Raw genomic sequence first — 25748 nt, forward strand, 5'->3', positions numbered from 1 at the left:
GTAGGACTATGAGAAAGCTCTTGCTTCATGCAGTTAAGGCAAAAAGGACTTAAATTTTCATATCTACGACTTTAATTTTCAAAGGTAGAAAGGTTCTTAAGGAAACTTTTGGTACAAATTCCAAGAAGTTACAAATGGACCTGTGAAAACAGTGGTTATCACCAAGAAGAAGAAAAAAGCTCCTGATTTTTAAACTTGGTTAGATCTTATGGTGCGTTCAAGGTGCAGTATGTTATTTATTCAGTCCATGGAAGGTGTGTTTACTTCTGTTCTTGCAAAAATAGCAAACATTTCTGGACTATGAAGTTTATTAGTTCATCTACTTTCATGAATCTTCTTTCATAAAGAATTTTTAAGAATATCATAATCTTAGTATTATTTTAAATGTCATTGTGCTAACATCTTAAAGATTTATTCATTTGTGTGTCTTAGACTTCAGGCCCTGTAAAAATAAGAATGCCTAGCTTTTCCACCTTGTTTACAATTATCTGGAAAAGAGAAAAAGCCCCAAGGTTGCTGGGCAAAGAGTCCCTTCTGGGATAAGAATGTCAGGTATGACAATAGGTATGAAAAAAGCTTTTGCAAGTCTACCCTCAATAAGTAGAAATGGTATGTCAGGCACTGTCGTATAAGTAGAATATGCTGATCCTGGAAGAGATCTTGGTTCAAATTCTATATATTTCATAGCTTTGTGACCATAACAAAGTATTTCATCTTTCTCAACTTCAGTTTTCCTATCTGTAAATATATAAGTAATAGTGGATACTTAACCTATAGAACTATAAATATCAAATGAGATAATGAAAACAGTCTAAAAATTTTAATGCCAATTATATTATTGTTGTTGATGTTGTATGTTGCACACAGTGCCTTATAGTACAGAAACTTCTAACAATATTAAGATTTAGGGAACCACCAATTAGCCTTCTTATTAAATTATAAATTTTACTGCACTGCATTTTAATAGCTCTCCAACTCAGCACAGTAGCTCCTTTGACCCAACCTATTTACCTGAAAAAGAGGGGTCTGTTTTTCTGTACTAGATGTCTTGTCAATCCAGGCTTCCAAGGGTTTCAGAGTCCTAGCATTCTGGGTAACTACAGGAAACTTGGCGGCTAAGGCAGGTCTGTTAGATGCATGCAGCTGCTGCTCCTGCTGTACAATCTGCAGCTTTTTCAGCAACTCTTGAGGAGAGATCACTCCAGAACTGCTTGTTTGGTTGCCAGAGATAGGGAGGGTTTGCCTTGAAACTTTAGACTCTTCTTTTCTAAGAGTCTGAGGCCCCAAAGTCTGAGATGGAAGAGAGCCATTGAAGTATACCAGCTGTGGCTGGCCCATACTCTTTATCTGTGCTGCAGGGGCAGCAGGAGTAGAATTCCCACTGAAAATTTGTGCAGTTGAACTAGTAGGCACTGATGTACTGGACTCTAACTTGCTCACTGACCCAGGGGTACCCTGAAGTTTCTCTAAAAGGCCCTGAGCTCCAGATGTACTTTGTACTTTGTGAGATGTCCCAATGCTATGTGGGGTCACCGGCTGGAAAAGACCAGTGAAAACCTCTCCTACAGGGTGAACACTGCCATTTTCACACAGCCGGGTTTCAGGCAGCTCTGACACTGGATGGAGATCTGTGCCCCGGACCATGAGTTTCTGAATGGCTGGACAAAGCTGCTTCTCTGGAGTTGGTGAATTTCTTTTGGGTTCTTCATAGGAAAGTGAACGTACAACCCTTTGTCTGATGGGAGGTTTCTCTTGTTGCTGCTGTGGTGCTGGTGGTAGCAGTTGTGATTTCTGTTCTGTAACTTCCTGATAAGCAGCTTTATCTGGTTTTCCAAAGAGTGTGGTCAAGGATAAGTGTTGTGGTTCAGGATCTAAGTTCTATAGAAAAAAGATGGGAATTATTAACAATAGTTATGGATAATCTGAATATAAGGTGGTTGTGAAAAGAGATTCCAGTTATTATATCTAACTATGAAGATTAGGAAGGAGAAAAGGCTCTATTTTACCAAATACTATAAATGTCAAAGAGGAAGCAACTATGTAAACAGTAAATTCATCCAAAGCTTTGAGCCCCACAGGCATGTTTAGGAACTCTGGAACTCCTAGAATAACAGAAACTTTTTTCTTCAATATTTTAATGAGTCTGTGAATTTATAAGTCTTGGGTAACCCCTCTATCACTGCAAATCACAACTCCGCTGATGCTTTAGCCCAGTGATTTCAAGTATGACCTTTTAAAGATCAAAACATCTTGTAGACTTTCACTTGATGGTAGTTGTGATAAAAATCATCTATGAATTTAGTAATGCTTTTAAGTGAATCTTCATTTTATTAATCACAACAGTGTAAGAAGTGACAATCTCACAAAATTTTAAAGTTTGCTATTTACATATATTATCTCATCTGAGCCACGGGCTTTTGTTCTGTTTTGTTTTGTTTTTTTGTTTTACAGATGAGAAGCTCAAACAGATTACATGATCTCCCTATGGTCATAAAGCTTCTAAGTGTCACTCATTCACTAAGTCATGTTGCCTCAGTATTCACATACATTTGAAAAATGTATAAATATATGTGCAATACATTATTTAGTTAGTCTACATTAGGATATGAGATAAGAAGTCACTTAACCTCTCAGTGCTCCAGTCAACTCTCTAAGACCTTAAGTGGCAAAGAAGGTATTGACTCGCACTGGTAGAGGAAGTTACCTCTTCTAGGAGTTGCCCATACCAGTGAAATCATAGAGTCAGTCCCCATCCCCTACAGAGGATATGTTTTCTTTTTGATTACATGAGTCAGATTGTGTTGAAGCAAAAGCTAGATCAAAATTATGGTTCTTGGTGCTCATAATATGACTCATGGATCTCTTACAATAACTATGTGGCCTCCCTGGGGTCCTCAGCCCATAGGCTGGGAATAAATGCCTCAGCAGATTCTTGATGAGATGCTATGGCTATTGCCTTTCAGTGACCCTGGTGAAGAACAACCTCTTTACATTTAAGCTGGTCCTTCAGATGAAAGTCATATACATGATATTTATAATTTTATAAAGTGCTTAGTACAATGCCTGGCATATAGTAGGTGCTTTTAAAAACAGGCTTGTTCCCTTCTCTTCCCTCTCTGTTACTTGAAACCTTACTAGCTTTGTAGGGCTTACCAGAGCCTATACTTTACTGGAAGACTTTCAAGCTATCACTACAAGGTACCAGAAAACTTCAGTGGATAACTTTTAGCTTCAAGCAATGATCCTTTTTGTAATTCACAAACAGTTTTTTAAAATATGCTGGCTGTTCTACAATGACAGTGTCATTACATTCCTCTCCCCACTATTCCTTCTCTTTTTCTACTGTTTCCCATACCCACTAAGGTAAGAGTGCAGAAGCTTTAACCTAGAATCAACACATATTTGGGTTTCTCTATCAAGTGAATTTGCTAATTGCTAAATATTCTTTATTGCTGCTTGCTCTCCTTTCCTGTCTATTTCTTCTCTTAAAGAAAAAGAACTGTTTTTTCATTATTAATATACGATTTCCATCCTATCTAAAGGGATGGAAAAGACAAGAAATAATTAATTATAAAATTACTTTAGATTCTGAAATCCTTGAGGGCAGGAATCATGTTTGTGGTGATCATGTCAATATCTATAATAATATTTGTCTATGTGACAGATGAGTAGCAGCGAGCACTAAATAAAGGCTTTGTTGATTGTTCCTAAGCAAACAATTTCAGTGGCTACTTAATATGCTACTCACATCAATTTCTTTGACTAGTTTGAATAGATTATTTATCCTTCTCTACATTAAAGAGGGAATACAGGTTCACAGAAGCCTCAAGGTGATAGGTTCGGTTGCTACTACCTTTGCCAGTAATGCAAATTACATTTTGAGGAAGTCTGCTCTAGAATTTTTTGGTTAAAAAATGTAGCAAAACACTCAAAATAGAAAGACTTTTTACTGTATTGATTTATTAGTTTTGTATTTACCTTTTACATAAAACAAGATTGTATTAGTAAGAAAATATTTTAATAGACTAATTTGAAACCTCTTTCTCCTTCTTCTAACTCAAAGCATTCTTATAAAGTCCTAGTTTTGGGCCTTGACCATTCTCTCGGTACAAATATTATGTGAGTGCAAAGTATGCTGAAGTTGCCTAGTTTAGGAAATAGATGAAACAATGTACCTGGCCTTGTTGAGGGACACGCTGGTGTTGGCCTTCACCAGGCTTCACTGGAATTGGCTTTATCAGATTGGGGTTGTCGTAGATGGCAGATGAACTGGTTATCTGCTTTGGCTCAGAACAGGTTTTACACTGAAATGGAAAAAACACATTTTGGTGTTAAGTAATCTGAAGTCTTTCTTTTTTTTTTTTAAATTTTATTAATTTATTTTGATTTATCAACAACCACTTCCATATGCTTTTGAGTTTAAAATTTTTCTCCCCCTTCCTCCCCACCACCCTCCCCAAGATGGCACACAATGTCATACTGGCTATACATTTACATTCCTATTAAACATATTTTCACATTAGTGAAGTTGTAAGTAAAAATTAAAACCAATAGGAGGAACCATTAGAAAGAAAAAACAAAACTCAACAGAAGAGAAAAAAAAATGATAGTGATTCAACTTCCATAGTTCTTTCTTTGGATGTGGATAGCATTTTCCAACACGAGGCCTCTGGGGATGTCTTAGATCCTTATATTGCTGAGAAGGGTTAAGTTTATCAATATTAGTCATCGCACAGCATGGCTGTTATTGTGTACAACGTTCTCTTGGTTCTGTTCACTTCACTCAGCATCAGACTATACAAGTCTTTCCAGGTTTTTCTGAAGTCAGCCTGTTCACCATTTCTTATAGCACAACAGTATTCCATTACATTCATATACCACAACTTGCTCAGCCATTCCCCAATTGATGGGCATCCTATCAATTTCCAATTCTTTGCCACCACAAAAAGAGCTGCTGTGAATATTTTTGTACATGTGGGTCCTTTTCCCATTTGTATGATCTCTTTGGGATATAGCCCTACAAATGCTATTGCTGGGTCAAAGGGTATGCACATTTTTATACCCCTTTGGGCATAGTTCCAAATTGTTCTCCAAAATGGTTGGATCACTTCATAACTCCACCAACAATGCATTAGTGTTCCAATTTTCCCACATCTTCTCATTTTCCTGTTTTGTCATGTTGGCCAATCTGATAGGTGTGATGTGGTACCTCAAGAGTTGTTTTGATTTACATTTCTCTAATCAATAATGATTTAGAGCATTTTTTCATATGACTATAGATGGCTTTAATTTTTTTCATCTGAGAACTGCCTGTTCATATCCTTTGACCATTTATCAACTGGGGAATGGCTTGTAGTCTTATAAATTTGTCTTAATTCTCTATATATTTTAGAAATGAGGCCCTTATCAGAGAGAGTGGCTGTAAAAATTCTTTCCCAATTTTCTACCTTCCTTCTAATCTTATTTGCATTGGCTTTGTTTCTGCAAAAACTTTTCAATTTAACGTAATCAAAATTATCTATTTTGCTTTTTGTAATGTTCTCTATCTCCTGTTTGGTCATGAATTCTTCCATTCTCCATAGATCTGATAGGTAAACTATTCCTTGTTCTCCCAGTTTGCTTATAGTATCAGCCTTTATATCTAAATCATGAACACATTTTGACTTTATTTTGGTATACGGTGTGAGATTTAGGTCTATTCCTAGTTTCTGCCATACTCTTTTCCAGTTTTCCCAGTACTTTTTTTCAAAGAGTGGGTTCTTGTCCCAGAAGCTGGGGTCTTTGGGTTTATCAAATAATAGATTACTATAGTCACTGACTACTGTGTCTTGCACATTTAACCTATTCCACTGATCCACCACTCTGTTTCTTAGCCAGTACCAAGCAGTTTTGATGACTGCTGCTTTATAATACAATTTAAGATCTGGAACTGCTAGGCCACCTTCCCCTGCATTTCTTTTCATTAGTTCCTTTGATATTCTGAACCTTTCGTTCTTCCAATGAATCTTATTATTTTTTCTAACTCTACAAAATAATTTTTGGTAGTTTCATTGGTATGGCACTGAATAAATAAATTAGCTGAGAGAGGTAGAATTGTCATTTTTATTATATTAGCTTGGCCTACCCATGAGCAGCTGTTCCAATTATTTAGATCTGATTTTATTTGTGTGAAAAGTGCTTTGTAATTGTGTTCATAGAGTTCCTGGATTTGTTTCGGGAGGTAGACTCCTAAATATTTTATAATGTCTACAGTAAGTTTAAATGGAATTTCTCTTTCTATCTCTTGCTGTTGGGCTTTGTTAGTAATACATAGAAATGCTGATGATTTATGTGGGTTTATTTTATAGCCTGCAACTTTGCTAAAGGTGTTTATTATTTCAAGTAGTTTTTTACTTGATTCTCTAGGATTCTCTAAGTATATCATTATGTCATCTGCAAAGAGTGATAGCTTTGTTTCTTCTTTGCCTATTCTAATGCCTTCAATTTCTTTTTCTTCTCTTATTGCTAAAGCTAACATTTACAGTACAACATTGAATAACAGTAGTGATAATGGACATCCTTGTTTCACCCCTGATCTTACTGGAAATGCTTCTAGCTTGTCCTCATTACATATAATGCTTGTGGAAGGTTTTAGATAGATGCTATTTATTATTTTAAGGAAGACCCCATTTACACCTATGCTTTCTAGTGTTTTTAATAGGAATGGGTGTTGTATTTTGTCAAAAGCTTTTTCTGCATCTGACATGATCATGGGGTTTCTGTTTTGGTTTTGATGTTGATATGTTCAATTATGCTGACAGTCTTCCTAATATTGAACCAACCTTGCATTCCTGGTATAAATCCTACCTGGTCATAGTACATTATTCTTGTGCTAAGTTGCTGTAATCTATTTGCTAGTATTTTGTTTAAAATTTTTGCATCTATATTCATTAGAGAAATTGGTCTATAATTTTCTTTCTCTGTTTTGACTCTTCCTGGTTTGGGTATCAGCACCATATTTGTATCATAAAAAGAACTTGGTAAGACTCCTTCTTCACCTATTTTCGCAAATAGTCTATACAGTATTGGAATTAACTGTTCTTTAAATGTTTGATAGAATTCGCATGTAAATCCATCTGGCCCTGGAGATTTTTTCCTAGGGAATTCATTAATGACTTGTTCAATTTCTTTTTCTGAGATGGGGTTATTTTAGTATTTTACTTCCTCTTCTGTTAATCTGGGCAATTTATATTTTTGTAAATATGTATCCATTTCACTAAGATTGTCAAATGTGTTGGCATATGGTTGGGCAAAATAATTCCTAATTATTGTTTTGACTTCCTCTTCCTTGGTGGTAAATGAAATTATTGATTATTTCTATGATTTGTTGTTTGACCCAATCATTTTTTAGGATTAGATTTAGTTTCCAATTATTTTTTAGTCTATCTTTCCATGGCCCTCTATTACATATAATTTTATTGCATCATGATCTGAAATGGATGCATTTAATATTTCTGCCTTTCTGCATTGGATTGTGAGGTTTTTATGCCCTAGTACATGGTCAATTTTTGTGTATGTGCCATGTACTACCAAGAAAAAAGTATATTCCTTTCTATCCCCATTCAGTTTTCTCCAGAGATCTATCATACCTAACTTTTCTAACGTTCTATTCACCTCCTTAACTTCTTTCTTGTTTATTCTGTGCTTAGATTTATCTAGTACAGAGAGGGGGAGGTTGAGGTCCCCCACTAGTATAGTTTTGCTGTCTATTTCTTCCTGTAACTCGCTGACCTTCTCCTGTAAGAATCTGGATGCTATACCATTTCGTGCATATATGTTTAGTAACAATATTACTTCATTGTCTATGGTGCTTTTTAGCAGGATGTAGTTTCCTTCCTTATCTCTTTTGATTAGATCTATTTTTGCTCTTGCTTTGTCTGAGATCAGGATTGCTACCCCTGCTTTTTTTACTTCAGCTGAATTATAATATATTTTGCTCCAGCTTTTTACCTTTACCCTGTATGTGTCACTCTTTTTCAAATGTGTTTCCTGTAAACAACATATTGTAGGATTATGGTTTTAATCCACTCTGCCATCTGCCTTCCGTTTTATGGGAGAGTTCATCCCATTCACATTCACAGTTATGATTACTATCTGTGTCTTTTTCTCCATCCTTTTCCCCCCTTTATGCTTTTCTTTCTCCTTTCCCCCCCCACTAGTGTTTTGCTTTTGACCACCCTCCTTCAGTCCCTCCTCCCTTTATTATCCCTTTCCCTTTTCTTCCCCTTTACCTTACTGCTTCTTCCCTCCCTTCTCTCCCCCCTCCCTTTTCTTTCCCCTTTTCCCTCCTACTGCCTATAGGGCAAGTTAGATTTCTATACCTAACTGATTATGTTATTCCCTTCTTGAGCCAAATCTGATGAGAGTAAGGTTCAAACAATGCTCACCCCCCCTTCTTTCCCTCTGCTGTAATAGGATTTTGTACCTTTTCCTGTAGTGTAATTTACCCTTGTCTGCCTCCTCCTTTCTCAGTACATTTTCTAAGATCAGATATCCACTTATTTGGATCCATTTAACCCACTTGATTAGATTTTTTTTTATCATTACATCAAAGTCAACTAATATCCACCCCTTTATGTATACTCCTTTAACATGGTGAATAACAATACAGTTCTCAAGAGTTGCAAGTGTCATATTCCCTTGTAGGGATGTAAACAGTCCCCTTATTAACAACATATTGTATCTTTCTGTCCCATTTACCTTTTTATGTCTTCTTGAGTCTTACTTGAAGATCAAATTTTTTGTTGAGCTCTGGTCTTTTTATCAGGAAAGTTTGGAAGTCTCCTATTTCGTTGAATATCCATCTCCTCCCTTGAAAAATGATGCTCATTTTTGCTGGGTAGTTGATCCTTGGCTGCAATCCAAGCTCCTTTGCCTTATGGAATAGCATGTTCCATGCCCTGCGGTCTTTTAATGTAGAAGCTGCAAGGTCCTGTGTAATCCTGACTGTGGTTCCATGATATTTAAATTGTTTCTTTCTGGCTGCTTGCAGCACCTTCTCTTTCATCTGGTAATTTTGGAATTTTGCTATTATATTCCTTGGTGTTGTCAATTTGGGATCTCTTTCAGGTGGTGAGCGGTGTATTCTTTCTATGGTTATTTTCCTTCTGGTTCTAGGACTTCAGGGCAGTTTTCCTTTATGATTTCCTGAAAGATACTGTCCAGGCTCTTTTTTTCATCATGATTTTCAGGTAGTCCAATAATTTTTAAATTGTCTCTCCTGAATCGATTTTCCAGGTTGGTTTTACCAATGAGGTATTTTACGTTTTCATCTATTTTTTCATTTTTTTGTTTCTGTTTGACTGATTCTTGCTCTCTCATAGAGACATTAGTTTCCATTTGTCCAATTCTAGTTTTTAACAGATTGTTTTCTTCTGTTAGTTTTTGTACTTCCTTCTTCAATTGGCCAATTGTGTTTTTTAGGGACTTGTTTTCTTCAGTGTATTTTTTTTCCAATTGGCCAATTGTATTTTTTAAGGACTCTTCTACCTCTCTCATTTGACTATTAAAATCCTTCTTGAGCTCTTCTAAGAAGGCTTTTTGGGCTTCAGACCAGTTCATATTTTTTTTTGCAGATGTGGGTTTGTTGACAATGTTGTCCTCTTCAGAATTTCTGTCTTGATCTTCACTCTTCTCATAATATGAATCTATGGTATATTTCTTTTTACTCATGGTGTTTCTTTATTCCCTGGCCTTTAAAGAGATTGAGCTCTCCTGCTGGGGAATAGAGAGCACTGACCCAAGCTTCTTGTGTTGGGAGACTAGGTCTTGGTCACTGGCTTTGTGTGCTGGGGCCTCTTATGTTGGTAATTAGGCTGTAGGTTTCTGGCAGCTTACCTCATGTTGGGCTGGAGTCAGCAAGGCTGGAACTTTCAGGCAATTCTAGGTTGCCTGCTTTTCCTTTCCTTTAGCTTTCTTCAACCCCTTTTAGATGGGTCGTGCAGGGTGTTTATCTGCCTGGGGCCCTGTGCAGTGCTGCCTCCCCTGCTAATGCACTGGGAGATTCTTTTGAGGTAGAGTGTCGAGGCACCTGGTGGTTTTCTGAGCTGGCCTCCACCAGTTTCCCACCATTGCTGAGGCACTCAGAGGTCTAGATGTTGGTGTTTGCCTGCTCTACCACCTGGGCTTCAGGATTTCTTCCTGGTTGACAATTGGAGGCTGCAGGGCTCTGACGGCTCACCTGGTTTTGGGCTGGAACCAGCAAGGCCGGTGCTTTAGGAAGACTTTAGGTTGCTTTCTTCAGTTCCTTTCAGATGAATGCCGCAGGGTACTTATCCCCCTGGGGCCCTTTGTAGTTCTGCCTCCCTTATTTTTGCTGAGGCACTGGGAGACCCATTTGCTGGGCTGCTGCACTGCTGCTCCCCGTCTTTCTTCTAGTTCAGTTGTTTCAGGGTTTTTTCCTGGGGTGGTATTTTCTGGGTTTTCAGAGGTTGATAGGGGAGAGTGAAAGAAACTACCTTTTTATTCTGCCATCTTGGCTCTCCTGCAATCTTTCTGAAAGAGTATCCATATTTCATCCTCAAACCTATCAACTATGAAAGGAGCCATTTAAAAGACGGTTTCATATAAATGAAAAAGGCTCCTGAAGAGAAGACATCATGTCTATGACCATAATATAAATATAAAGAATAACATTCAAATTTCTTCAACTTTTCAATTTTGTACACTGACAATTTGGCAGCAGAGGGACTAGCCATGACTATATTATTTCCAGGATCAATGGACCTGGTTCAAGGAGTTCTTAGGTAGTTAAATCCCATGAGGATTTTTTTTTATATGCACAACCACTTATAATTTTATTCTTAACATACAGGTGTATGCTTTCATATAAATTGTTAAGTGATGATGGAAGCCATTCATAAAGTAACATGCATCTTTTTATGAGGAAACTGTCTCTGTCTGGATTGAAATGAGTTTTCTTTATAAAAAACACTAGTGGTGTATAGCTAGTTTCATTAGCAAAGCAACCAAAACTTTCTGCCCCAGGAGCCAAGATATTAGGTTGATTCAAGTCAGTGATTTTAAAACAACTAATGTCATTTTAATGTAACAACTCTTTGTAAAAATACAGTAATTCAAATAGCTTGCTAAAACTAAGAATTTCTGAGATAAGCTGAATCAATATCATACTTTAACCAACCTCTGCAATTGCTATCACAGTAGGATTCATGATATATAAAACACAACAACAGTCTCCCTAATTAAAATACCAAATAAAACTGACCATAAAAATGCTATCTTTTGGACCTATGAGCTTTTTGTGGGGGGGGGATTTCAACACATGGGACACATTAGAGTTACTACAAGAAATTCAGAAATTGATATGGGACCCCAGTGACCAAATCACCAGTGTTGTCATCTGCTCCCTCTAGGGTTTCAGAACCAAAAACAGTCCTAAACCGTAGGATGCCAAAGGTACTAGAAGGCCTATACTTCAGAACTGGAACTAGGTGCTTGTTTCACATGCAGTATTTCTCTTGGGTGTGCATCTTGAGATGAGTCTACTGAGCTGGTACCAAGATAAAATTTAGTCTGGCTAGGCGATCTGGTTTTTTGGTGATCTGGATGTCTAGCTAGAACTCCCTACATCCATCATTCCTAGTTTCTCAGTTTATGGAATAATAAGCTATAAGAAGTAAAAGCTTCCACTGCCTGTTCACCTTAGCTTTGTCATCATAGGAGCTGGGACAGGGGGATCCTAATCAAGTGATAAGGTTGAAATCTAAACCCTAAAAAGGGAAAAACCTTGGACTTTCCTACATGGCCAAATCTCTGGCATTTGCCTGAGGCTATAATCCCATCAACTGCCCTTTCATTGTGGCTACACCCAATCTCCTAATTCTCTGTTACCCTAAACCTAGCCTAGCCTTCCATTGTTTTACCTCCCTATGGCCACTTCCCACCCTTAATCCTAGCTAGGCTCCATTCTCCCTTGGCCAGGTGGTCCAGGTCCCTGTCATTCTATTACCTCATTGTCCCTGCAAACTACTTGGCCACTTCTAGATCCTTCCCACAGTCTTTCTGTATATAAGGTCCATCTTGTCTCCATTAAGGTGCTCAGATTCTTATAATTTAACCACTGTTGGCTGAAAGAAGGCTTGGGTCAAATTCTTTTGAGCAGGACCTTCGTGTTGTAATCTCAGGGTCTCAGCATCCCTAAACCTCTAGATCTCATCACAAGATCAGCAAACTCATTATCCCTACAGATTCATTCACAACTATTGTAGTGAACAACTTTCCCCCTTATTATGGATTTGGGCTGCCCCTCCGTAGTTTAAGTACTAGATAAGACATCTGTAGATCATTTAATAGCAAACAAAAAGGATTCTTACCTAGCCATAGCCAGGAATGGATACTCAACAAGCATTTGATACAACTCAGGGGCAGAAACATATGGTCAACAGGACAGGATATGAATACTTGAAGAGCCTTAGAACTTCTTTCTGCCAAATTTTAACAGCCTTGTCTCCATGTGAGGAGGTCTTTTTAAGTAACCAGAAAGCCACATAAATATACAGAAGCTAAGTCAAATGCTACTAGACCTTAACCCTCAGGTCAATCAAATCTTTGGGAAAGTTTTCTTGCCTTTTAGGGGAAGAACTAGCCAAACTAATTGGGGGGAAGGGAAGAAGGCTGGCAGATATTAATCCTATCAACATTTCACTCCCCAATGATTAGGGCCTAAAGGTCTTCTGGAAGACTTACTAGCATTTAAATAAATTTAGGGTCATTATAGAATTAGCCTAATCTAAAGGATGAGAGGAACCTGGAATAAGCATTACTGATAGAAAAAAAGAAGAAAAAACAACAACCTTAAACTAAAAAGATCACAAAAGCAAAACAAACACAGGAACAAAAAATGGAATGACCTTCTGGACCAACCAAATGCAGAAGAGAAAGAAGACCAGAAATCCTCAATTTTGCCTTCCCTCTTCAGATGGTTCTTGTGGTGAGTCATGTCAAATCTCTGTTGTTTACAATGGATCTCCTCATGTAAGGTGGTGACAATAAGCAAGAGAAGCACTTGGACCATCAGGGTCTCAGCACATTTCTGGCATAGTCACCTATTCTTTATTACAGGTCTGTAGTAAAAATCGGTAAGAGGTCATGAGTCTCTTGCATGCAACCTGTCCCAGGATCTGAATTTCCCCAACTTCAATTATTTCCTGGCCCAAGACCTGCTCCTCCCTTGAAGCCCCATTAAAGGGATGATACCAAATCTTTGCATCTTGCTGAAGGGTTGCCTCTTCTTCCACAGAGACTGAATGCAGATTCTCCCTCATCTTCATCTAGGTATTTAGGATTGCCATCATGCTGGCTAAGTGATCCCCACCTTTCTTCCAGTTAGTGGCAGGTAGCGGCAAAGTGGATAGTGTGGTGGGCCTGGAGTCAGGAAAAACTGAGTTCAAATCCAGCCTCAGATACTTACTAGCTATGTGACTCTGGGCAATTCACTTAACCTGTTTGTCTGTTTCCTCAACTATAAAATGAGGATAATAGCACCTACCTCATAGGGTTGGTGTGAGAATCAAATGAGATAATATTTGTAAAAAGTACTTATCTCAGTGCCTGACACATAGCAGGCAGTATATAAAAGCATATGCCTTTCCTCCTGTTCCCAGAAAAATTCACAGTTATCACAGTTCTGCAGTAAGTTTCACCTCCTCTACGTCATTATAAAGTAAGGTACCTCCTAACAATTCTGCCCCTTAGCCTCTCAAGCTCTCTAGGCAGATGATTCTTTTTTTTTAAAAAAATTACATTTAATTTTTTAAAAATTACATGTAGAAACAATTTTTAACATTTATTTTTTAAAATTTGAATTCCAAATTCTCTTTCCCTCTCCCTCCTTGAGAAGGAAAGCAATTTGATAGATTATAACATATTTCCATATTAGTCATTTTGTGAAAGAAAACACAAACCAAAAAACCAAACCAAAACAAAAACACCCCAAATCCCAACAAACAAACCTCCAAGAAAAATAAAGCAAGTTTTAAAAAGCATGCTTTGACCTGCATTTAGACTCCATTAGTTCTTTCTCTGGAGGTGGATAGCATTTTTTATCATATGTCCTTTGGCATTGTCTTAGGTCATTGTATTGATCAGAATAGCTAAGTCATTCACAGTTGATCATCATACAATAATACTGCTGTTTTTTGTACAATGTTCTGCTAACTTCACTTTGTGTCAGCTCATATAAATCTTTCCAGGTTATCCTGAAAGCATTTTGCTAGTCATTTCTTAAAGTACAACAGTATTTGATAATCATATGCTACTATTTGTCCAGCCATTCCCCAAGTGATGGGCATCCCCTCAATTTCCAATTCTTTGCCACCACAAAAAAAGAGTTGCTATAAATATTTTTGCACATACAAGTCCCTTCCCTTTTTTTTTTAAATCTCTTTGGGATTAGTCATGGTATTGCTGGGTCAAAGCGTATGCACAGTTTTATAGCCCTTTGGGCATAGTTCCAAATTGCTCTGCTCTAGTGTGATAGCTTAGATTTTTTAATTTATCAAATATTAGATTGTTATGGACATTTGCTACTGTGTACCTAATTTACTCCACTGGTCCACCACTCTATTTCTTAGTCACTACCAAATTGTTTTGATGATTACCACTTTGTAATACAGTTTTAGATCTGATAATGCTAGGCTACTTTCCATCACAATTTTTTTTTCATTGATTTCTTTGATATTTTTATTCTTTTGTTCTTTCAGATGAATTTTGATATTATTTTTTCTAGCTCTATAAAAGGCAGTTTGATTGATATGCTACTAAATAAGCAAATGAATTTGATAGAATTATCATTTGTATTATATTGGCTCAGCCTACCATGAACAATTAATATTTCTCCAATTGTTTAGATCTGACTTTCTATATCATTCCTGGGTTTGTCTTGGCAGGTAGACTCCCAAGTATTTTATATTGTCTACACTTATTTTAAATAGAATTTATCTTTCTATCTCTTCCTGATGGACTTTGCTGGGCTGAATCATCACTCAGGAATCAGTGTGGAGGAAGATCTTATTTGACCTGTTCCTCAAGGTTTCTTCACATGCCAGCCATGTGGCCCACAGTTCACCCCACTGGGAGGCCTTGTCAGAACTATCATCCCCCAGAATATGCTGGCTCTCTGATTAATGTAGACCTGAAGACCAATTACTAAATATAGCCATCTTGTAGTCAGAACAGCTATTGGTAAACTAAGGCAAAATGGCATACCTCAGGAGCTAAGTTTTCACAGATAAGGCTACTGGAGGTGGCAGGGTATTTATTAGGGCTTAGATCAGAAGCCTCAGTTTCTGGCACAATTTCAATTTGTTTGTGAAGGGCACATATAGCCAAGAGATCTAAGCAAACATGATCTTAAATGTATCCTTTCCATTTAACAAGAGAGTCCTTCCATGACCTATCTACTTTATAAGAGGTACCACTCTGCATCACTCAACTCATAATAGGCAACTCAGGGTGGAGGGTGATAGTATAATCTTATGTCATCTGTTCAGTAGCCTAGTAGCATGTAAGTAACTGCTTTGTTACTTTGCTACTAAATTTTTTTCTGTTTTCAATTAACGAGTGTTTCTCTCCCTCCCATTTCCTCCTCATCCCTACCTCCACAAATGAAACATTTAAAAAGTAAAGCAAAACCCTTAAAACAAATAAACACAGTCAAGTCAAACAAATTCCCATACTGGACATGTCTAAAATATATCTACATCTATATGTCTCATCCTGCATCTTGAGTCCATCAACTTTCTATCATGAGGTGGATACCATGCAACATTCACTAGTCCCCTGAACTGTGGCTGGTCAGTTGCATTGATTAGATTTCTTAAGTTTTTCAAAGTTGTTTGTCTGTACAATATTATCATACAAATTGTTATCCTGGTTATTTTTATTTCACTTCATTCTGCATCAGTTCACACAAGTCTTCCAAGGTCTCTCTGAAACTGTTCCTTTTATCACAATAGTATTCTTATATTCATATACCACAATTTGTTCAGCCATACTTCAATTGTTGGGCATTCCCTTAGTTGCAAGTTCTTTGCCACTACAAAAGGAGTGGCTAAAACTATTTTATACATAAAGGTCTTTTTCTTCTTTCTTTGAACCCTTGTTATAGCCTAGTAGTGGGGCCACTGGATGAAAGGGAAGATATACACACAATTTAATATAACTTTGGGGCATAGGTCCAAACTGCTCCCTGGAAGAGCTGGACCAATTTACAGATCCACAAACAATGTATCAGTGGGCCTATTTTCCTGCAACTTTTCCAACATTTGCCATTTTCTACTTTTTTCAACTTCTCCAATCTGATGGATAAGATGTGTCACTTCGGAGTTTCTTTAGTATGTACTTGGAGTACTTGGAGTACTATTTTCAATTTCATTGTTATTACTTGGATTTCTTCTTTTGGAAACTGCCCATTCTTATTCTTTGACCATATGTAAATTGGATTAATTCCTTATATATCTTAGAAATGTGAGACCTTTATCAGACATACTTGCTACAAAGATTTTTTTGTCCATTTAAATGTCTGCCTTCTAATTTTAGCACTAATGGTTTTGCTTGTGTCAAATATTTTGAATTTTGCACAATCAAAATTGTTTTATCTTCTGTGATCCCTTTTAATTCCTTATTTGGTCATGAAATCTTCCCTTATTCATAGATCCAAAAGGTCATTTTTTTTCTTGCTCCTCTACTTTGTTTATAATGTGACCTTTTATAACATATTCATTTAGAGGTTACCTTGGCATACAGTGTGAGGTGCTGGTCCAAACCTAATTTATGCCATACACTTTTCAGTTTTCCTAGCAATTTTTGTCAAACAATAACTTCTTATTCCAGGAGCTAAGGTCTTTAGGTTTATCAAACATGCTTCTGTATGTTGTATACCTAATTTATTCCACCAACTAACTTATTCCTTTAGAAGTATTTTAATAGCTACTACTTAGTAGTATAGAAATATGGTACTACTACACTCCTTTCCTTGCCTCTTTCCATAATTTCCCCAAAATTCTTGATCTTTTGTTCCTCCAGATGAATTTGTTATTATTTTTCTAGCTCTATAAAATAATTCTTTGATAATGATTAGTATGGTACTGAATAAGTAAGTTAATTTAAATAGTACTGTTATTTTAATTATACTGGCTCAGTTTACACATCAGCAATTAATTTGATTCCAGTTATCTAGGTCTATATTTCCATAAAAGATGTTCTGCAGTTATATTCATATAGTTCCTGTGTGTTTTTCAATGGGAATTTACATATATTGTAGTTGTTTTAAATATAATTTCTTAATCTTTTCCAGCTGGGCTGTTAGTAATATATAGAGGTGGTGATGACTTGATATTTTGCTACTCTGCCGAAGTTATTGTTTTAATTTTTAGCTATCTAAGGTTCTCTAAATCATAATCATCTGTAAGAAGCAATAGTTTTGTTTTTTTCTTTACCTATTCTTTATCCCTCAATTTCTTTTAGTTGCTTTATTGCTATAGCTAGCATTTTTAGCCCTATATGAAATAGTAATACTGATAATGAACATTCTGCTTTACCCCTGATCTTGTTAGAAAGGCTTCCAGTTTAACCTTATTATATATTATGATAGCTTATGGTTTTAGATAGATACCATTTATATTAAGGAAAGATCTTTATTTTTATATTTTCTAGTATTTTTAACAGGAATAGTTGTTTTATCTTGTTAAGAGTTTTTTAATGTATCTACTGACATAATCATATGATTATTTCATCTTTATAAAGAAAGAGGGTAAAGCAAGAATGTTTATTATTAGTATTACTATTTAATGTAGGTCTAAAAATGCTAGCTATCTTTCAGATGAATTTAGTTTTGAGTTTCCAATTAAATTTAATCCTTTAGTCAGCAGCCCTTTATTGAACATATTTTTATTGCATTGTGGTTAGTAAAAGATGTTTAATTTTTCTGCATTGGTAATACCTTGTCAATTTTTGTAAAGGTACCATGCAAAGCTGAAAAACATGTAAACTCCTTTCTATCCCACCAGAGACCTAAAATATCTAACTTCTAAAATTATATATAGGTCCTTAACACTTGTCTTTCTTTCTTTTTTAGATTTGTCTAGGTCTGAAAGAGGTCTTCCACTATTATGGCTTTACTCTCTATTTCTCCCTTTAACTCATTAGTTTTTCCTTTTAGATGAAATGCTATTCAGTGCATATATGTTAAATGCTAATGTTAATCTATTTATTGTCTATGGTACCTTTCCATATAATTTTCCTATTTCTCTCTTTTAATCTTTTTCCTATTGCCTTATCTGAAGTCATGATTGTTCCCTTTGATTTCTTTGAGGTCAACTGAAGCATGACAGATTTTGCTACAATTATATTTTCTTACACTTTCAATATCTTTGCTTTATGCCTGCTTTTTACAATGAAGAAGATGGTGAGACAGGATTGTGCTTAATGCTTGACTTATCATCTCTTCTCCCAACTATTCCTGGTAGTTTTCCTTTGGGGATTACTTTAAGGTGTTACCAGGATGATTCTATTTTACCTCTTAAAATATGATATGCAGGTTCTTTCATTGGGAATGCCTTTCAGGTAGTTCAATGATTTTTAAATAATCTCTCCTTATCTGTTTTCCAGGTCAGTTTTTTTTATATGAGACATCTTACATTTTTTCTATTTTTTTTTGTCTTTTGACTTTGTTTTAATATTTCTTTCTGTCTAAAAGAATCTTTAACTCTCATTTGATCTGTATTAATTTTTGAGGAGTAGATTACTTTGATAAGGTTTTTTTACTTCTTACTATGCTGTTAATTCTCTTTACAAGTCTTCTCTCTAAAGCTCTCATTTCTTTCCAATTATTTCATTTCTAGCTGTAACAGAGTCTCAGCCCTCAATCTTGTAACAACTGAATTCTTCATTTTAATACACAGTATGTGATCTTACTGTTATAAGTACTCCTTCCTCTAGTGCAGATCACCATCTCTCTCTGCCTTTATATCCTGTGCATCTCAGTCCTTTTTATATTTCAGGAATATTTACGCTATGTCCTCACTTTCACTACATCACCAACATATCTCCTTTTCTAGTCACATATACCCTTGACAATGCCTTTTATGTGACTTCTCCCACAAAAATCTTCAGTGATAATATGCTGCAGTCTACTTATATCAACCATGCATGTATCATTCCATTTGCCCTTTAGGTTACTTGCTATTTTGAGTCTTCTCAGATTGTCGTGTTCCATAGTTCGCAGCCATATAGCACTGCACTTAAATCTGGAAGGCACACTGGAGGTCATCTAATTCAACCCCCTCATTTTATAGATGGGGAAACTAAGGCTCAGAGAATTAAATGACTTGTCCTACATTATACAACTAATGATCAGCACAACTTAGATTTGAATTTAGGTCCTCTGACTACAAGACCATATTGTTAGAAATAAGATGGGCTTGGAGTAGTAAACAGCTTGGGATCATTCAAAATGTTAAACCTTTTCCCAAACGTGAAATATGAAATCTCTTTTTCCTCTTCAATTTTTGTACCAAGTCACTTTCTATCCACAACAGCTGTCCAAACAGGATATACTAATGAACTAATTCAATACCATAGCTATCATAGGGGCAATATACTTTCCCCATCCATCTTATTTTTCCAATACTGTTGACTAGTGTAGTTTCTTTTGATTATTATTGATGATGATGATGATAACTCACTGAGTAGTCTCTGCAGTGTTTTGGGGATCAATACGATCAACACAACATTATCAGGAAAGGTGTATCTTGAAAACTGTGCTATGGATAAGTAATTTCTTTTCTGTTTACTCTTCCTACCACTTCCAATTCTACCTACTATTTTTTTGGGGGGGAAGTTGTGGGGATGAAGAAAAGGGTTATCTCAATGTTTTAAAATTTCTGTATTTGTTTCTGTAAGTTCTGAGGCCCTGAGAAAGGAAAAAGAATAGCTAAGGAAAGGAAAAGGAAGCAGAAGATTAGGATGAGAGTTATGAAAGGTGAGAACATCAAACAAACAAATAAAAATACTCAGCATGTATCACAAATAGGAAAAGACTCACCTTGGTATATTCATCTTTGGCCTTGGTGAGCATTCGTAAGATATCAACTTCCTTGCCCTCTCCTGAATTGAGGATCATTGGGGAGATTCCTGCTCTAGCCCCCTGACGTGCTTTCAGTTGCTCATATTGAGTCAGGCTAGAAAGTGAGGGGTTATAAAGTAAATAGAAGAAAAAACTAGAAAAAATAAATAATGGTACAATGAAAATAACACTGGATTTGGAGTCAGAGGACATGAGTTTGAATCCTAACTCTTACTACCTTTGACAAGTCACTGCCTTTTGGGGCTTCAGGCTCCCCACGCTTAAAATAAGGTGGTTGTCATAGACCTCTAAGGTCCCTCTGAGTTCTCTTTACATCAAACTACAGGCTGAAATTATTTTAAAAAACCCACTTTTTAAAAGGTAGTTTGAAAACCACCTCCTTCAATAATTTCCATATGCTTATCCTTACATTAGAGATGAAACTAATTAGGAGTCTAAGGAAGTGAAAAGAATGAGACTTATGTTACGGGCACACTGACTGCATACCCAAGTTATAACAAAAGTAATGGGGACTCTCTAAAGATTCCTCTCAAGGTAGGACCTGCAAATTCAAAAGACCCTTGAAGATACTGCAAAGGAAAATGAAACTGGGTTCCTTACACTGAATGTGGAGCCAAAAAACAGGGCTGATCTCCTATTTAGCTGCTGGAGTTGTCACCTTGGAGAAGCCCTGCCTCCTACTTCTAAAGCTGAGTCTCAGTGGAGCTATTTGAAACAGGGAGGAGTCCTTTTTTGGGGGGGTAAGCCTGACAACACAGAGACAGGCCCAAACTGCTTATGTCCTGAAGCTACATAATCCTGAAAAAGGTATTTTTACCTTGTAGTGATTTGGGTCTTGAAGTGGGCTAGATCATAAAGAATGACTAGTTACTCACTTAAAATTAATGAAGCCTGTAAGTCACACTAGGAATAGAGTTCCTAACAATCCTGACAGCAAATAACTCCCAAACTGCTATGTTAGGAAATGAAACAGCTCTGAGGTAAATGACTGGTGCCTGGGAGAGAAGGCTTTTGTAAAGCAAGTTAAACAATACCAGCTCCAGGGTACATTGTTCCACAGATCTAATACAAATCCCTGCTATGTACCCTGGATGACCTTTCTTTTCTAGACACACCTCCATGAGGGTTTGGGATGCCAGGGGAACTTTGTCCAACTCAAACCCTGTATCCTGAAACCTGTATCCTAAAACTGCTTCTATAGCCTTTCAGAAAGCTAAGTAAACTTATATTCAACTTGATATACCTATATTTATGTGTTTCACTTTCTGGAAATACTAGGTCTTGTCTCTTGGTCCCATAGTAGCTGCAGACATTACTGAGCTAGTGGAGTGGCCTTATACTTGGCCTAGAAGAAGTATTAACTCTAATACCTTGAATTCCATGGCAGACAAGGCCACAGACTTACTGAGGAATCTTAGCCTAATTGACAGAGTTATGAATCTACAAAAAATGAACTATTAACTGCTATTAAAATTTTTGCTCCAATTATTTGGTAGTTACAACAGAAGGTTGATGTATATCAAATACTGCTATTACAAAACCACTACAGTTTACAAAAGCATGCATATTCTGAAAATTAGTCTATAGCACACTTCAGTTAGTTAACTAAAATTAACAATTACAAGCTGGTTTCTCAGGAACTAATGATTATTAATGAAAAGGAAACTCCATTCATATATACATTGTGCTTTATGGCCACATTTTAGCAGCCACATTTGCTTTGTCATTCCAGTGTGATTAGCAATGAACAAAGTCATCTTTGATAAATATAGTCACAAGCAAACTCATTTCATTCCAAGACTTTTGTTAATTCATCACCACGAACAGAAAAGAAATAATTGCCTCAGAGTAAACAGATCTGAGAGTTTGGGAACTGACTAAAGGGGTAACCAACTGAAACGGAGGCAGTAATATGTCCAGTAGGGTCAATCAGCAGAATTAGTCTTGAATAGTGATGAAAGCTCAACCAAAAGAGAATTGGGTATATTTGATTGCACATTCATAGAATATTACTAGGATAGGGATAGAATTGAATGTGTGGTTTTCTTGGCACTGAAACACTCTTTAAACTCTACTACCAAACACATACCTTGTCTTCAACTTATGGCATGAGAATTGCTGAGAGAAAGACTGTCAAACTCAGATTTCTATGGGCTTCATAATGACTTAGAAAACTACAAATTACATTACATATGTTGCATTATACTTATATTATTAAACATTTCCCACTTATATTTTAATCTGTGTCACACTTGGGAATTTTGTTTCACATGCAGCCAGAGTTTGGCCTTGAGCACAGAGATGTAAGTGACTTGACTTCATCTCACAGCCAAAATGTGTCAGAGGCAAGGCTTGAACTCAGATCTTCCCGGTTCCAAGGCCAGCTCTCTATATACTATGCCATGCTGCCTCTCATGTGCACTATTAGAATTTTTTAAAGTAGCTAATAGCCATGTTAGCACGAAATTTTATAATGACCAATAATAAAAACAATTCCTAAAAGATGAAAAAGAAAAATAAAAACTGCATTAGCACATGCGCAGTTTGATTACTGAAAAAATTAAAATCTCCCAGGAAGTGGTAAAGGGAAAACAAGTGGGAAAATCTGGCAGAGGGATAGGGAAACTAAATTCTGTGCAGAAAAGGAAGAAAGAATCCCAGGAAATATGAACCTTTCAGTATTTCCCTCAAAAACTTTGCTTCTTCCTCTCCTCTTTACTGATATGAAGGCCACTTGTAAAGCAAAAAACAAAACAAAACAAAACAAAAAAACCAACTGGATTTAGAAAAGGAAAAATAACTACTTCACTACAAAATGTACACTCCTATTTGGGAATCACTGATATTTTACATAGTATCTGAAAAAAACAGGCTGAAGCTTATATATTGCATAAAAGTTAATGTAGCAGGCAAACATCTATGGCTATTTTTTGTAAAATTTCTACTGTCAAGTATTTCTAATATTAAGCATCAGTATTTAATTTCTTGATCATTATAAAGTGTTTCCAAAAAGAGAGATTTCACTAACATTTAGATGTATTTATATGTGTGTGTATATGTATATGAACAGCAGCTTATCACTACTTACCTTTTCATGAGCTCTGCAATTCTTTGGCATTCTTCCTTATCATAAAACCAAATTCCATAAATGGACACTGCAAAAACACAAATGTAAATTATGAGCAACTTCTCAACCACAAAATAGTGGGAAGTTCCTTTTCTCTTCTTCAAAGATATATTTAATGAATGAAAATAATCGTAGAAATCAAAAACTTAAAAAAGTAACTTTAGCCCTGAATTTGGGTGTAAATCTACAGAGAAATTTGCAATGATTATAAACATGTAGATTTGATACAAATCCTATAAACCATTTTATTTACTTGAAAATACAGTGATTAATAAGATGTCTTCAAATCAGTAGATGCTCAAAAAGTGTTTCTTCAGTAAATGAAAATAGAATGATCAAGGAATTGGAATTCTAATATTCTTGATTTTGTTTCTTTTTTGTACAATGTAGAAACATACTGTATCTTTATTTTTGTGTTTAGAAAAATTGATATGGGAACTATTCCCAGGAAAGGTGTTTTTCCCCCTAATTAAAATGCTGTAACAAAAAGCAGACATAGCTTTAAATTTATAGGAGACTGCAAAAAAAAAAAAAAGAAACTTAACCAATTCATTCTTATTTAATATACATCTCTTGAGATGATTAGACATGATTATAACTTAATAGATTATTATCTGAGGGAAAATTACAAGATAATGACAATTACTGGTTTCACTTGAGCATTTCAAAATAAACTCCAAAGTTTATCATTTGTTCAACTACATCCTCTTTATAAACGTAAGACAGAAACATTTCCAAAATACATTTCAGATATTATCCTGCTTCCCTGTTGAGTTTCTGTAATAAACTCTTAGCATGTTTGCATGGGATATACCCTCCTTTGACTGGCAGGGTGTGGATCAAGTAATGCCAACTCTTCACCTCCTCATTTGTGCAGTCTTCTACTTTCACACCCTTATTTTAATATTGTCTTATGCATTCAGTGAGTTATCTTTGTACCATTCTGATTTTCAGAGAATCAACTATTTGGGCAAGGGTCTCTGCCTCCTCCTCCTCCATGATCATCATGTACCACACTCTGTGCCAGGCACTGTGCTAGACATTTCACAATAATCACCTCATTTGATCCTCAAAACGACCTTGAGAGGTAAGTGCTATTATTATCCTCATTTTACAGTTGAGCAAATTGAGGCAAACATAAATTAAGTGACTTTCCTAGAGTCACATGGCTAATAAGTGTGTGAGGCTGGATTTGAACTTAGATGTTCCTGACTGCAGGCCTAGCATTCTATCTGCTGCACCACCCAGCTTCCCCACAGTCTGTTCTAAGTTATTTATTCTTCTCTTTCCTCCAGAGTTTTTATTTCACTTATAATTTTATTTTTTATTTCTTGTTTAATTTCTTCCAGGTACTCTTTTAGTATTTGAGGTCAAACCATTATTTTCTCTGAGGCTTTGCTTGCAGTTGTTAAGGAGTTATTTAGTTTTGGCTTATCTGTTGAGTATCTCCTGACCCACAATGTTTCTCTTCTAGGTGGCATTCTGTTTACTCTTATCTTTATTTTCAGTTGCTGATTTGAGACTTTGTGCCAGGGCTAGATGCAACACCCTCCCAAACTCTTGGATGATCAGGCCTTACTTATTCCTGACCTTAATTTCCTGGAGTGTGCCACTGACTTCTACCTCTCCTTGCATGTCTGTCTTCAGTTTAACCCCTCTAGTTAGTTTAACCCCCTGTTCCTTCCTCTAACTCCAAGACTGAGTGGTTTCAGAGAGCTTTGGTCATCAGGGCCTTATGTGTCTTAGATCAACCCGTTATGGACATCTGGCTCAATGTGGGCATCTATGTTAGAGTGTTGCCACTTTAGAGTGTGGGTTTCTGACACAATCTTCTGCCTTCCCCACCCACCCCTTACCCCAGAAATTCCCTATCAGAATATTCCAGGTTTCTTGCCTCCTGGAAACAGGGTAAATTAGGTTTCAGGTGGGAAAGGAGAATTTTTGTTAAGGGCACAGACAGATTTCCCATTTGTTTACCTGCTACTTACTTTTATGGCATTAGAGTTCCAAGTGCTGCTGGCTCCTATCCCTGAACTCAAGTTTTTTAACCTCCCTTTGAGCTTCCTCACCTGGCTACTCTGAATATCCTACATTGCTAAGAATGGAGAGCTGAAGGTTTCAGTTGCTCTTTAAGCATCTCTGGTTAGAATGCTAGCAGACTTTGCCTCGCTAACTTGCCTTCTTGCTGGCTGTCCTGATGGAAGGGTCTTGCAGGTTTCTGTATTTCTTTTTGTGTAGTCCTGTGATGAATGAATGAGCTTACTGTTACTTCTTTTGGGCTTTCTTAATCATTATTCAATCTGGTGCCCTTTTAAGATTTTTGCTGGAGTACAGGTTGAAGAGCTAGGTCTCCAAATGATCTTTTATGCCTCCATCTAGACCAAAGGTCCATCCTCTCTCTCTTGATATCATCTCCTTTTTTGGGTCTTATGATTCTCTTCTGCTCTCTCTGAATTCTTTTTTAGTTTCTTATCCTCT

The 25748-nt window shown here is 36.4% G+C and overlaps 1 protein-coding gene across 7 annotated transcripts in view; it reads right to left on the reverse strand.

The window, feature by feature from the left end:
- Positions 1–25748, reverse strand: part of DCP1B (decapping mRNA 1B) — a 101796-nt gene that overhangs the window by 26061 nt on the left and 49987 nt on the right. For all 7 annotated transcript variants that reach the window (XR_002327391.2, XM_078156116.1, XM_021001678.2 and 4 more), the window contains 4 exons: positions 23232–23298; positions 20102–20237; positions 4176–4304; positions 1012–1878 (listed from right to left, as the gene is read on the reverse strand). Coding sequence is in view for 6 of the 7 variants with exons in the window: in XM_078156116.1 (XP_078012242.1) it covers positions 1012–1878; positions 4176–4304; positions 20102–20237; positions 23232–23298 (1199 nt within the window). In the remaining variant the exon portion in view is untranslated. The remainder of the gene's footprint in view (positions 1–1011; positions 1879–4175; positions 4305–20101; positions 20238–23231; positions 23299–25748) is intronic.

This window comes from Phascolarctos cinereus, unplaced genomic scaffold (assembly GCF_003287225.1).
Source record: "Phascolarctos cinereus isolate Bilbo 61053 unplaced genomic scaffold, phaCin_HiC Scaffold_1;HRSCAF=81, whole genome shotgun sequence".
Lineage (NCBI taxonomy): Eukaryota > Metazoa > Chordata > Mammalia > Diprotodontia > Phascolarctidae > Phascolarctos > Phascolarctos cinereus.